The sequence below is a fragment of the Bos indicus x Bos taurus genome, chromosome 1, assembly GCF_003369695.1.
Source record: "Bos indicus x Bos taurus breed Angus x Brahman F1 hybrid chromosome 1, Bos_hybrid_MaternalHap_v2.0, whole genome shotgun sequence".
NCBI classification, from domain to species: Eukaryota; Metazoa; Chordata; class Mammalia; order Artiodactyla; family Bovidae; genus Bos; species Bos indicus x Bos taurus.
The window spans coordinates 22,315,651-22,329,013 of NC_040076.1; the positions used below are offsets into that span (position 1 = coordinate 22,315,651).

The following is a 13,363-nucleotide window of genomic DNA, read 5'->3' on the forward strand; positions in this document are numbered from 1 at the left end:
AATGCATGTAATCCTTTTCTTGATTTCTAGATTGTGAAATGACTCATAACAAGTTGACATATAAAACACAGATCAGCTTCATTAAAAACACTGCACTTTTCTTTCATTTTTATTTTTTATTCATTATATCTAGTCACATATCACTTTTCTTCTGCCACCATTTCGTATGTGAACCATTTCTGGTGGTTTTAAATAGTTTCCTCCTGTAAATAGAGACATATATTAAATTAAAATGAAATCAATAGATTAAGGTTAATTATTCCCTATTCTCTTTTTTATTTCCTAAGCTCAGGATACAATTACTAATTGAATCGAATGAAAGCCATGTTATCTCTTTAATCATGTTTTAAAGAAAAGGCTGTAAAGCAAAAAAGCCCATTCCCATTTTAATTTTCTCTTAAAAGCTTCTGTCATCCCTATTGACTTTGGATTGAAATATTGTAGAAAAGGAAACATGGATTGTTTCTACTGGAAGACTTTTTCAAGTTCTTGTTCACCAACCTTCATGTTATAGGTGTAGAGACTAAAGTTCTGAGAAGGTTCTTGGACCTTACCTAGTTTAGTAGCAGACCTGGGAAATCAGGGCTTCCCAGGCAACTGAGTTAGTAAAGAATCTGCCTGCAATGCAGGAGACTTGGGTTTGGGAAGATCCCCTGGAGGAGGGCAGCCAGCAACCCACTCTAGTATTCTTGCCTGGAGAATTCCAATGGACAGAGGAACCTGGAGGGCTGCAGTCCACGGGATCGCAAAGAATCAGACGTGACTGAGCAACCAAGCACACACACCCACTGGGAAATCAAGCCAGGTTCTGGAGTGCCAGTCCAGTGCTTGTTCATTGTAAGAATGCAGCTTGATAGCTTTACCCATCTATTTCCTATCACACTTTTCACAGGTTTCTTCTTGTTCCATTTGGGGCTGTGAGGAATAAATAAGAATGATATAAGTGGCAGGCAACATGAAATTTAAACATTACTTGTCTTTCTCCTTTCTAAAGCCTTCAGTTCAGACTCAGTTGTGTCCAACTCTTTGCAACCCCATGAACCATAGCACGCCAGGTCTCGCTGTCCATCACCAACTCCCGGAGTCCACCCAAACCCATGTACATTGAGCTGGTGATGCCATCCAGTCATCTCATCATCTGTTGTCCCCTTCTCCTCCTGCCTTCAATCTTTCCCAGGATCAGGGTCTTCTCAAATGAGTCAGCTCTTCGCATCAGGTTGCCAGAGTATTGGAGTTTCAGCTTCAACATCAGTCCTTCAGATGAACATCCAGGACTGATCTCCTTTAGGATGGATTGGTTGGATCTCCTTGCAGTCCAAGGGACTCTCAAGAGTCTTCTCCAACACCACCATTCAAAAGCATCAATTCTTCTGCACTCAGCTTTCTTCACAGTTCAACTCTCACATCCATACATGACTACTGAAAAAACCATAGCCTTTACTAGATGGACCTTAGTAGAAAAAGTAACGTCTTTGCTTTTTAATATGCTGTCTAGGTTGGTCATAACTTTCTTTCCAAGGAGCAAGTGTCTTTTAATTTCATGGCTGCAATCACCATCTGCAGTGATTTTGGGGCCCCCAAAATAAAGTGAGCCACTGTTTCCAAATCTACCTTTGCCAAGAAGTGATGGGACCGGATGCCATGATCTTAGTTTTCTGAATGTTGAGCTGTAAGCCAACTTTTTCACTCTCCTCTTTCACTTTCATCAAGAGGCTCTTTAGTTCTTCTTCACTTTCTGCCATAAGGGTGGTGTCATCTGCGTATCTGAGGTTATTGATATTTCTCCCGGCAATCTTGATTCCAGCTTGTACTTCCTCCAGCCCAGCGTTTCTCATTATGTACTCTGCATATAAGTTAAATAAGTAGGGTGACAATATACAGCCTTGATGTACTCCTTTTCTTATTTGGAGTCAGTCTGTTGTTCCATGCCCAGCTCTAACTGTTGCTTCCTGACCCACATACAAGTTTCTCAAGAGGCAGGTCAGGTGGTCTGGTATTCCCATCTCTTTCAGAATTTTCCACAGTTTATTGTGATCCACACAGTCAAAGGCTTTGGCATAGTCAAGAAAGCAGAAATAGATGTTTTTCTGGAACTCTCTTGCTTTTTCGATGATCCAGCCAATGTTGGCAATTTGATCTCTGGTTCCTCTGCCTTTTCTAAAACCAGCTTGAACATCTGGAAATTCACAGTTCATGTATTGCTGAAGCCTGGCTTGGAGAATTTTGAGCATTACTTTACTAGCGTGTGAGATGAGTGCAATTGTGCAGTAGTTTGAGCATTCTTTGGCATTGCCTTTCTTTGGGATTGGAATGAAAACTGACCTTTTCAAGTCCTGTGGCCACTGCTGAGTTTTCCAAATTTGCTGGCATATAGAGTGCAGCACTTTCACAGCATCATCTTTCAGGATTTGAAATAGCTCCACTGGAATTCCATCACCTCCACTAGCTTTGTTCGTAGTGATGCTTTCTAAGGCCCACTTGACTTCATGTTTCAGGATGTCTGGCTCTAAGTGAGTGTGAGTGATCACACCATCGTGATTATCTGAGTCATGAAGATGTTTTTTGTACAGTTCTTCTGTGTATTCTTGCCACCTCTTGCTTAATATCTTCTGATTCTATTAGGTCCATACCATTTCTGTCCTTTATTGTGCCCATCTTTGCATAAAATGTTCCCTTGGTATCTCTAATTTTCTTGAAGAGATCTCTAGTCTTTCCCATTCTATTGTTTTCCTCTATTTCTTTGCACCAATCACTGAAAAAGGCTTTTTTATCTCTCCTTGCTATTCTTTGGAAGTCTGCATTCAGATGCTTATATCTTTCCTTTTCTCCTTTGCTTTTTGTTTCTCTTCTTTTCACAGCTATTTGTAAGGCCTCCTCAAACAGCCATCTTGCTTTTTTGCATTTCTTTTTCTTGGGGATGGTCTTTATTTCTGTCTCCTGTTCAATGTCACAGACCTCCGTCCATAGTTCATCAGGCACTCTGTCTATCAGAGCTAGTCCCTGAAATCTATTTCTCACTTCCACTGTATTTAGGTCATACCTGAATGGTCTAATGGTTTTCCCTACTTTCTTCAATTTAAGTCTGAATTTTGCAAAAAGAAGCTCATGATCTGAACCACAGCCAGCTCCTGGTCTTGTTTTTGCTGACTGCATAGAGCTTCTCCATCTTTGGCTGCAAAGAATATAATCAGTCTGATTTTGGTGTTGACCACCTGGTGATGTCCATATGTAGAGTCTTCTCTTGTGTTGTTGGAAAAGGGTGTTTTCTATGACCAGTGCATTCTCTTGGCAGAACTCTGTTAGCCCTTGCCCTGCTCTATTCTGTACTCCAAGGCCAAATTTGCCTATTATTCCAGGTGTTTCTTGACTTCCTACTTTTGCATTCCAGTCCCCTATAATGAAAAGGACATCTTTTTTGCATGTTAGTTCTAGAAGGTCTTGTAGGTCTTCATAGAACCATTCAACTTCAGCTTCTCCAGCATCACTGGTTGGGGCATAGACTTGGATTAACATGATATTGAATGGTTTGCCTTGGAAACGAACAGAGATCATTCTGTCGTTTTTGAGATTCCATCCAAGTACTGCGTTTCGGACTCTTGTTGACTATGAGGGCTGCTCCATTTCTTCTAAGGGATTCCTGCCCACAGTAGTAGATATAATGGTCATCTGAGTTAAATTCACCCATTCTAATCCATTTTAGATCGCTGATTCCTAGAATATCGATGTTCACTCTTGCCATTTCCTGTTTGACCACTTCCAATTTGCCTTGATTCATGAAACTAACATTCCAGGTTACTATGCAATATTGCTCTTTACAGCATCGGAACTTGTTTCTATCTAAAGACTTGTGTAAATATAATTTCATGAATCACAACACATCTAAGGATACTTAAGCAAGTTACCAGGTGGCTCCCCCAGTGGAGAAGACCCAGGTTAGATCTCTGGGCCAGGAAAATCTCCTAGAGAAGGGAATGGCTACCCACCCTAGTATTCTTGCTGGAAAATTCCACAGACAGAGAAGCCTGGAAGATTGCATTCCATGGGGTTGCAAAGAGTCAGACACAGCTGAGCTACTAACATTTTCACTTCAAGGAAGTTCTAATAATAAACAAAAGCAAGTTCTGAAAAATGGTACAAATGAACTTATTTAGAAAACAAACAGACTCACAGACTTAGAGAACCAACTTACGGTTACCAGGGAGAAAGGTGGGTGGGGGAGAAATAGACTGGGAATTTGGGATTGACACATTACGCATAGCTAGCTTTAAAATAAGATGTCTTTCCATGAAAAAAAAATCTGAAAAGAACCTTTTTGAAAAGGAAGAATCTTTTGTAATTCAAATAACCATCTTCTAAGTAACCTGTCTCACCACCCTGGATGTTCATAGCACTGTGAGAGGAGTTTGTTGATTCAGGATTGATAGAAAGCTCACTTAGCTCACCAGTAGACAAATGGCCAAGTTCTCCGCAGTTTACCAGCCCTGTCCCTGATGGGTTAGACATAGTACTCATGCATTCTCCAGGTGCTGCAAGTTCTAAGATCTACCCTGAGATGATGAGCCTTGTGGGGATACCATACACCACCTGTTTCTCTTGAGGCAATCAGAATTCATTAGCACATAGGATTATTACTCTTTGATAGGAGCTAGACGGGCTGGCAAGAAAGTCTACTTTTCACATCAGAATGAACTGATGTTACTTCTGTTTCTTCTTCTTGAATGCATTCTCATGGGGGGATTAAATCTGTTTTCCCTGAGAACTATAGGTTTATTATAGTCATATACTGTGGGGGCTCCAATGTGAAGTCTGGTATCTAAATTCAATGATTCCTGAAGTGCCGGTTTTTAATTAAATGTGCCATCATAAATTACTGGGTATTCTTTGATGATTATGATGATGGCATTCACAAAATGATTAGTGCATTTAAAATGCATCACACTACTATTCATACACTTGTCTTCAAATAAAACTACATATTCATTCTATATAAAATAGATAACCAATAAGGACCTACTGTATAGCACAGGGAACTATCCTTAATATTTCATTATAACCTATAAGGGAAACGAATCTGAAAAAGAGTACATGCTATGTGTCCAAAATGAAATATAACTGAGTCATTGTGCTGCACACCTAAAACTAACACATTTTAAGTCAACCGTATTTCAATTAAAAAAAGAATCCAACCCAATCAGACAATTGGCAGAAGACCTCAATGGACATTGCGCTAAAGAAGACATAAGGATGGTCAAAAAATACATGAAAAGATGCTCCACATCATAAATTATTAGAGAAATTCAAATCAAAACTACAATGAGATATGACTTCACACTCGTCAGAATACGTGCATGCATGCTCAGTCATGTCCAACTCCTTTGCTGCGATCCCTTGGGCTGTAGCCCACCAGGCTCCTCTGTCCATGGAATTTTCCAGGCAAGAATACTGGAGTGGGTTGCCGTTTCCTCCTTCAGGGGATCTTGCCAACCCAGGGATCAAACCTGCATCTTTTGCATCTCCTTCATTGCCAGGCAGATTCTTTACTACTGTGCCACCTGGGAAGCCCCAGTCAGAATGACCATCATCAGAAATATTAAAAAAATAAATGCTAAAGAATGAATAGAGAAAATGGAACCCTCCTACACTGTTGGTAGGACTCTAAATTGGTAGAGTCACTATGGAAAACAGTATGGAGGTTTGTTTAAAAACTAAAAATAGAGCTACCATATAATCCAGCAATCCCACTCCTGACCAAATACCTGGAGAAAACCATAATTTGAAAGGATACATGCACCCCAGTGTTCATTGGAGCACTATTTACAATAGCCAGGACATGGAAGCAACCTAAATATCCATCGACAGATTAATGGGTGAAGAAGATGTGGTACATATATACAATGGGATATTGCTTGTCCATGAAAAGGAATGAAATAGTGCCATTTGCAGCAACATGGATGGACCTAGAAATTGTTATACAGAGTAAAGTAAGTCATAAAGAGAAACAAAAATACTGTATAATACTGTTTATATGTGGAAGCTAGAAAAACAATACAGATGAACTATTTGCAAAGCAAGAATACAGTAGATATAGATGTAGAAAGTAAACATGTCTACCAAAGGGGATGAGATAAATTGGGAGACTAGGATGCACTACTCTAAAATAGATAACTAATGAAAATCTACTGTACAGTATAGGGAACTCTTCTCTGCTCCATGGTGACCTAAATGGGAAGGAAACGTAAAAAAGAGTGGATATGTGTATAACTTTGCTATACAGCAGAAAGTAGCATAACATTGTAAAGCAACTATACTCCACCAAAAATTAAGTAAAAGGTTATGTGCAAAAATACTAAATTATTCATATTATTGCTTTGTTAAGAATATTTTTTTCTGAGTTTTCTGTTTAATAGTGGCATATGAAAAGTGAAAGTGAAAGTCACTTAGTTATGTCCGACTCTTTGTGACCCCATGGACTGTAGCCTGCCAGGCTCTCCTGTCCATGGAATTTTCCAGGCAAGAATACAGGTGTGAGCAACCATTCCTTTCTCCAGGGAGTATTTCAAACCCATGGATCAAACACAGATCTCCTGCATTGCAAGCAGATTCTTTACCATCTGAGCCACCAGGGAAGCCCAGTTGTGGCACATAGCACTATATTTTCTCTTCTTTTTCACATCACTCTCCCTTCTGGCCAACAGCGTTCATTTATGGGATCTCTGATCTAGATGAAGGGTGGATTTTCTATCTGTGTAATCCCAGGTGGCGCTAGTGGCAAAGAATCCACCTGCCAATGCAGTAGACTTAGAGATGTGAGTTTGATCCCTGAGTCAGAAAGATCCCCTGGAGGAGGGCATGGCAACCCACTCCAGCATCTTTGCCTGGAGAATCCCATGGACAGAGGACCCTGGTAGGCTACAGTCCATAGAGTCTCAGAGAATCGGAGATAAGTGAAGTGACTTTGCATGCATGCATGCATAGAAGTAGTATTGTGTACTCATTAAGGCATCAGGCATAAAATCTCAGTTTTACCACTTACTGGTTATGTGACCTTATGCAATTTAACTGCTCTGTTCCTCAGTTTATTCATCTGTACATTGAAGATGATTATAACAATATAAACCTCATAAGATTGTTGAGAGGATTAAATGAATTACTACATATAAAACATTTGGAACTATGCTTGATAATCCATGAGTATTCTGCCATTGTTATTCTGATACTGTGTTAATCAAGAAATTAGAAAAAACAATAGCAACTTGCTTTAACCTCCTGGGCTCAGGCTAGCTATAGTTACTAACATTTTCTTTGTGGTGTTGTCTATTCAATAATTTAGGAGACTTCTTCATGTGATTTTTCTCCACATGTTTGTAATCTGGTAAAGAGACAGCATGGAAGAACTCATGGGTTGCAGGCCTCCTTCACAGGGAGATGGTTTGTTATCCAGCACAAAAAACTCCTCCTTGTTTTCAGAACAGAGCTGAAAGCTGGCTACATATTTTTTCATCTCTCTGGTGACTTTCAATGCACTGCAAAATTAACCCACTTTATAAGCATCATAAGCATCCTCTTTGCTAGATGCCTTTTAGAATTTTCTTAAAGGAACTTCTGTGAATTTCCATGTCTTTTTTTGAACATCTGTGGGACCTTTACTGAAGCCTAAAAGGCTAACAAATGTCCAGACATAGGCTCATTCAGTTTGGGTGCAGCAATCTTGGAATAATGGCATTTTGATATTAAAATCATTTTAATTATGCAAGTGAATTAGCTTTATTCTTGCAAGAGAATGAGTTGAAATAAAAGAAATTGGGTTAGCTTATTTTAATAAGAAGTTATGGCACTCCACTCCAGTACTGTTGCCTGGAAAATCCCATGGACGGAGGGGCCTGGTAGGCTGCAGTCCATGAGGTCGCTAAGAGTCGGACACGACTGAGCGACTTCACTTTCACTTTTCACTTTCATGCATTGGAGAAGGAAATGGCGACCCATTCCAGTGTTCTTGCCTGGAGAATCCCAGGGACGGGGGAGCCTAGTGAGTCGGACACGACTGAAGTGACTTAGAAGTATATGTATGTATACAACTATGTGTATCATATTTATGTTCGACTCCTGCCTCAATATCGGAATTCTATGTAACCGTCAATGAATAATTAATCTAATGAGAAATAACATCAGTAAGTACCTTCATTGGTTTGGAGATTTTATAAAGGCTAGCTCATTTAATCTTCAAAATTAGAAAAATCATGAAATCCAACAGGACCCCCCTGCTGAGAGCAGTAGTCATTGATTATGGCTTTTGAGAGAAGAACCAGTTGCAATACCTTTTTGACTCTAAAAGAGTGTATGGTACATAATAGATGCTCAATTAATGTTTGTTAAATCAACTGTGGATATATGAATGAATTAATTATATTATTTTAAGGAATATATGGGAGCGATGAAAATGCCTAGCGTTTAACCAAGGTAAACACTGTATGTGTGACCCTAGACAAGTCAGTTTACCATCTGGGACCTCAATTTATTCATCTGCAAATCAAAGGTCAGATCTCATCAACTCTTCAGTCTTAAAAACTCACCATGGGATTTACACCATCATTTACTGTCAATCAATATTCTCTGTACAGAAATACTTTTCACATTTCCATTAGCTTGGCAACAACAAGTCCTGACATATTCACTTCATTTTTCCTTTTGACTTTGTGATTTGAAAGTAAGATTTAAAAACCAATAATGCAAGAAACATGCACATATTAGATTCAACCCCAAAGGACAGTCTCAACCCCACAGTATGAGACTAGATAGATGGCAGTTGGTATCCAAAATTTCTGTATTCTTTTAAAAGGCATCTTCTCTTTTTTCATTTCAAATTGTTTTAAAATTTTCCCTAATTTGATCTAGTTTCATAGTTATGTGAAAGCGCTTTGCTCCTAGAGCCTACCCTCTTCTACTTGAAAAATAACACAGCTTGGACATACTTTTTTAGTTTCTACCAGCCCATTCATAATAATTTGTCTACATTTCATTTTTTTATTTTCCTAAAAATTGCCAGGGGTAAAAATTAAATTAAGCTACAAATTCCCTAATGAATGAAAGATAAGACTAATGATTAGTACTTGACTGAAGGGATAATAAAGGCTAATAGGAGCACGCTTTACCTGGTATTTATGGCAAGTGTCAAATTAATGGAGTAGACAGAAGGACTTCATTGACTCTCTGAAGTGATATTTTCCTTTTGTAGTTCAGAGTGTCACACACACACAGACACACACACAGATATAGTTCTGAAATAAAGCTGTGTGTAGGGCCTCTGGACTTGCCCCTCCAGGAATAAAGACCCTAGGGTCTGAACTCCGAAGCATGTGACAGTCTGCTTACGTAAGCAGACTGTTCGGTACAAGCAGTACTAAAAATTGCTTAACCAGTTCAGTAGTCATTTACTACTAAGCAACACCAGGGAACAGACGTCTTCTGCCCTGTTTGAGTAATCCTTTTCCTTCATATCATCACACTTGAAAGCACATTTCGTGTGCTTCACTCTCCTACTCTCTTGTAGGACACAGGTTCCCTAAGAAGCACCACATTATCTCTTTCATTTTGATAGAGATTCCAAAGAAATTCTAGCTCAAAATCTTTTTCAAAGTAGTCAGTAAAAGAAAACTCTTTAGTAAAAGATCCCCAAACCTAAGCTGATTCATTACAAGCAAAAATTGGATGACCTGGATTCCAGTAAAACAGAATAAAGTAGACAGTCTCTAGAGAATGTTGTGACAATATTTGTTTTAAAAATTACCAGTATCCGAGTATGGTTACATGAAATTTTTTCAATCTTGGTCCAGATACCTCTAAACCTCATCTCTTAATGTAACTGTGTCCCTTTCACCACATCAGTAGCCATGTATATTTAACCAGCTTTGTGTAGGATTGAAATCTGATTATATTAACTTAGCCAAGGCTTCACCCAGGTGACGCAGGAGACTCTGCTTGAATAATATGCCCTCTTCCCCAATTCAAACACTTGGAGCTCAGTTTCACACAAGTTTTGTGTCATCTGGAATTAATCTCTTTGGTAGCAAAAAAACAGTGAATTATTGATACAATAAGTGGATTCAAAAAGAATATGTTTCAAGTGATAACAAATATGAAAGATATTTAACATTTCTTATCTTTCTTGTTTCAAATCCGTCTTTGGTATTGGTTAACTCTAAACCAGAGTTTAGAGTTAACCATTTCTCAACATACTCAAAAGAGACAGAATTATTCTGAAGAGAATAAGATTTGTGATCTGAAGAGATTTATCTACACTCATGTACACAAATTAATGTGACTCTGGGACAATGGATTCAGATTTTTGAGACATAATTGACCCAAACTGCATGCTTATGGGGACGGGAAGTTTGGTCCTTCCTAGCTAAATTCCAAATATATATGATAGGAATATATCACATATATGACGGCCACACAAAGATAGGTGGCCATCCCCTTTCCTGATGACCCTCACAAAGCTGGTGTGTCTGCTGATTGTGAGGGAAAAGACATAATGAGCTTCTGGGCTGAGGGTCAGAGGCATTTAGACCAAGACTAAATTTCATAAAAAGACCATGAATAGAGATTGATTACTTTTAGGACACATGATAACAAAGCATAGAGAATCGAAGGAGTGATCAATCTGACCACTAACTCCTCAAGGTTCTGTTGCTATTCCAACTCATGTCAGGGCTTGGTTTATGACTCCCTCATCTTTACTTCTGGCCCAGCTCTCTTCTACAAGACTGTCCTCTAGGTGATCCATAGGCATCTTAATTTGGCAAAAGTAGTTCAAGTTTGGGGACTGACTGCTTCAGCAGATGGGTTTTCAGTTCTACTCAACAACTTGAAATAGGTAATTCAAATTGTCCTTGAAGTTAAATCTTGATAAAAACATAATAAGGGTTTGAGGAAGGGCCCCCTCAGTTACTATGTAGGGGAAAGCTTATCTTGGATTTTACAGTACTCAGGCTCTCAAGCATTGCAGTAATAAAACCAATTGTGAGTAAAATCTGCAAAAAACACTATGCTGTATACTTGAAACAAATGCCACACTGTAAATCAAGCACACTTTAATTTTAAAAAAAAAGTACTTTCCTTCTTCTGATTTTTGTTCACCACTCCTTTCAGCCTTAGCTTCTATGTTTTTCTCCTTATATGGAATGTTGGTCCCCAAATTCTTTACTATAAAAATTCCTACCACACCAAAAAAATTATTCAGAACATGATCTGCTGCCTATCATATAACATGTGTTCAAAAAACACTTTGGACACCAAATACATAAATGGTTTTAGGATGAAGGACTGGATGAATGGTAAAGAGAAAATCTGAAGAGAGTTCTTAAAGGTGCCTAGAAGCAATTTAAGCCCTTTCAAAGATGGATGGTGAAAGACATGTTGACATTGTATTCTGCCAGGGTGTAAGGGATATGACATCAGCTTCTCTGAAGAAAAAGCCTGGATGAATCACAGGTGTATTTCAGCACACTTGGGGTTTTGTGGTAAGCTACTGTCCATCTTTCTCAAAAGAAGAGAATGTAATTAACATACTCATATATATCTTTCCTTGTGGTCTTGAAGGGTTGATGGAGGATATAAAGTTGAGGTTACAAGGATTTAACTACAGATTTTTGTTTAAAGGATTTGCTTATTAACTGTCAAGGGCTTACACTAAGGTAAACATGTATCAAAGTTACAAATAGAGAAAAAAGTAAAAACCAGAACCATGATTATACTAAATATATTTAAAAATACAGTCATTTTAGTAGGACAAGGCAAAGTGAACTCCATTTGGATTATACTCAAAGATAAACTATACTTGAATTATCTTTATGATTTCTTGGGGTATTATTTTATTCTACTTTTTATTTTATTTTACAGGAAGTTTCTAATTTTGAGAATGGGAAAACAAAAAGAAAGTAAGTCAAATTTACTTTGAAAACTTTATGTTCTCTTAGTTCTGTAATGTTGAATGGAATATTTTAGTGGGTTTCCTGTCAAAGTGCTTTTTAAAAATCGTCACTTACCAATCTAGGTATACTTTACTCTGCTACCATTTATATTTATGCTGATGCATAGGAAACTGGTGTTGTGACATTGCTGTAGACAAGGATGCAAAAATTAAATTTTCAGAAGAAGAAACGTGTCTAAACTAGGTTCAGATTAAAGTGGAAGCCTACTCGAAAACATGTTTCTATTGGTGACCTATTAATCTTCTGGAGTTCTTCTAATCCAAATAAAAATGTGTTTGCAAAGAGATTTGGGTTATTTAGGTCAGGCTTGGCTTTATATTCAGCACATCAAGCTGCCAGAGGATGCGACACACACATGTTGCATAAGGTAATGGGATTTTTAACTAATAAGCAGGAAATACATAGAAGCAGGAAGTTGGTTTATGGGGAAATTTCCAGATTGGTTGCTGATGATACAGAAGAACAACTTCCTTGCACCCCGGAATGGTCTGAGACTAAATTGTCAATATGTGAACTTCTTCTGGATGTAGTCTTTTTTGACAGCTCTTACCAGCCCCCAAACCTCCCTCTGCCCCCACCTCCACCCACAAAGCACTTTGTGCTTTCATAGTCTTTCCTCCCTTTCTTGCTAAAAGCTTTCTCCCAGTAAGGATATAAAATGCATCCATAGTAAGTAGGTAATTGCATGATTAACAGCTTAGAGCACCTGCCAGGGTAGTTGTATTTCAGCCATAGTTAGCTACTTAAACTACATCAGTGGCATTTTAAGCATGAGTAGGAATAAAGAAGGGTTTTTTAATCAGGGCTCTTATCAGTCTTAAAAGTCGCCCCTCCTATGTAACTGTTTATTCTATCCACGGATAAGGAACTCGCTAATCCCAAATCAAATACTTACACAAAATTGCAGCTTTTGGTTTATGACTGATGCTTCTACGGATTAGATGATACCCAAACACGGAGGGGCAGAAGCAGGATAAATGAGAGGGAAAGCACCCGATGATGACTAAACTAGGTTTTTCAAACATAAGCCAAATCAATTAACGTGCTTTGCAAATTCCTACCAGTTAAACTTGAAAACTTTATTCAGTCCCTCAATTCTTTTGCCCATCACTCCCCTAAAAAGAATAATCCCTTTTGTCATTATGCACCTACTTCACTTTATAATATTATAAGTAGCTTTTTTTTGGAACACTTGCTACTTCCCAAGAGATGTCCTGAATAAGTATTTTGCAGTAAAAAATTAAAACAAAACAAAATAACATGGTTAAGAAAAAAGAAACACTCTATATGGAGGAGTTTGCTTATAAACCTGAGCTTAAAAAAGGTGAATAATGGAAAACACCCCAGTTATAACAAAATTGTTTATACATACA

The 13,363-nt window shown here is 38.3% G+C and overlaps 1 protein-coding gene across 1 annotated transcript in view; it reads left to right on the plus strand.

Annotated features, from left to right (window-relative positions):
• LOC113897529 (putative uncharacterized protein ENSP00000383407) overlaps positions 1-13,363 on the plus strand; it is a 65,114-nt gene that overhangs the window by 33,576 nt on the left and 18,175 nt on the right. Inside the window, exon 6 of the mRNA XM_027550282.1 lies at positions 11,899-11,936. Within this exon, the coding sequence (XP_027406083.1) occupies positions 11,899-11,936 (38 nt within the window). The remainder of the gene's footprint in view (positions 1-11,898; positions 11,937-13,363) is intronic.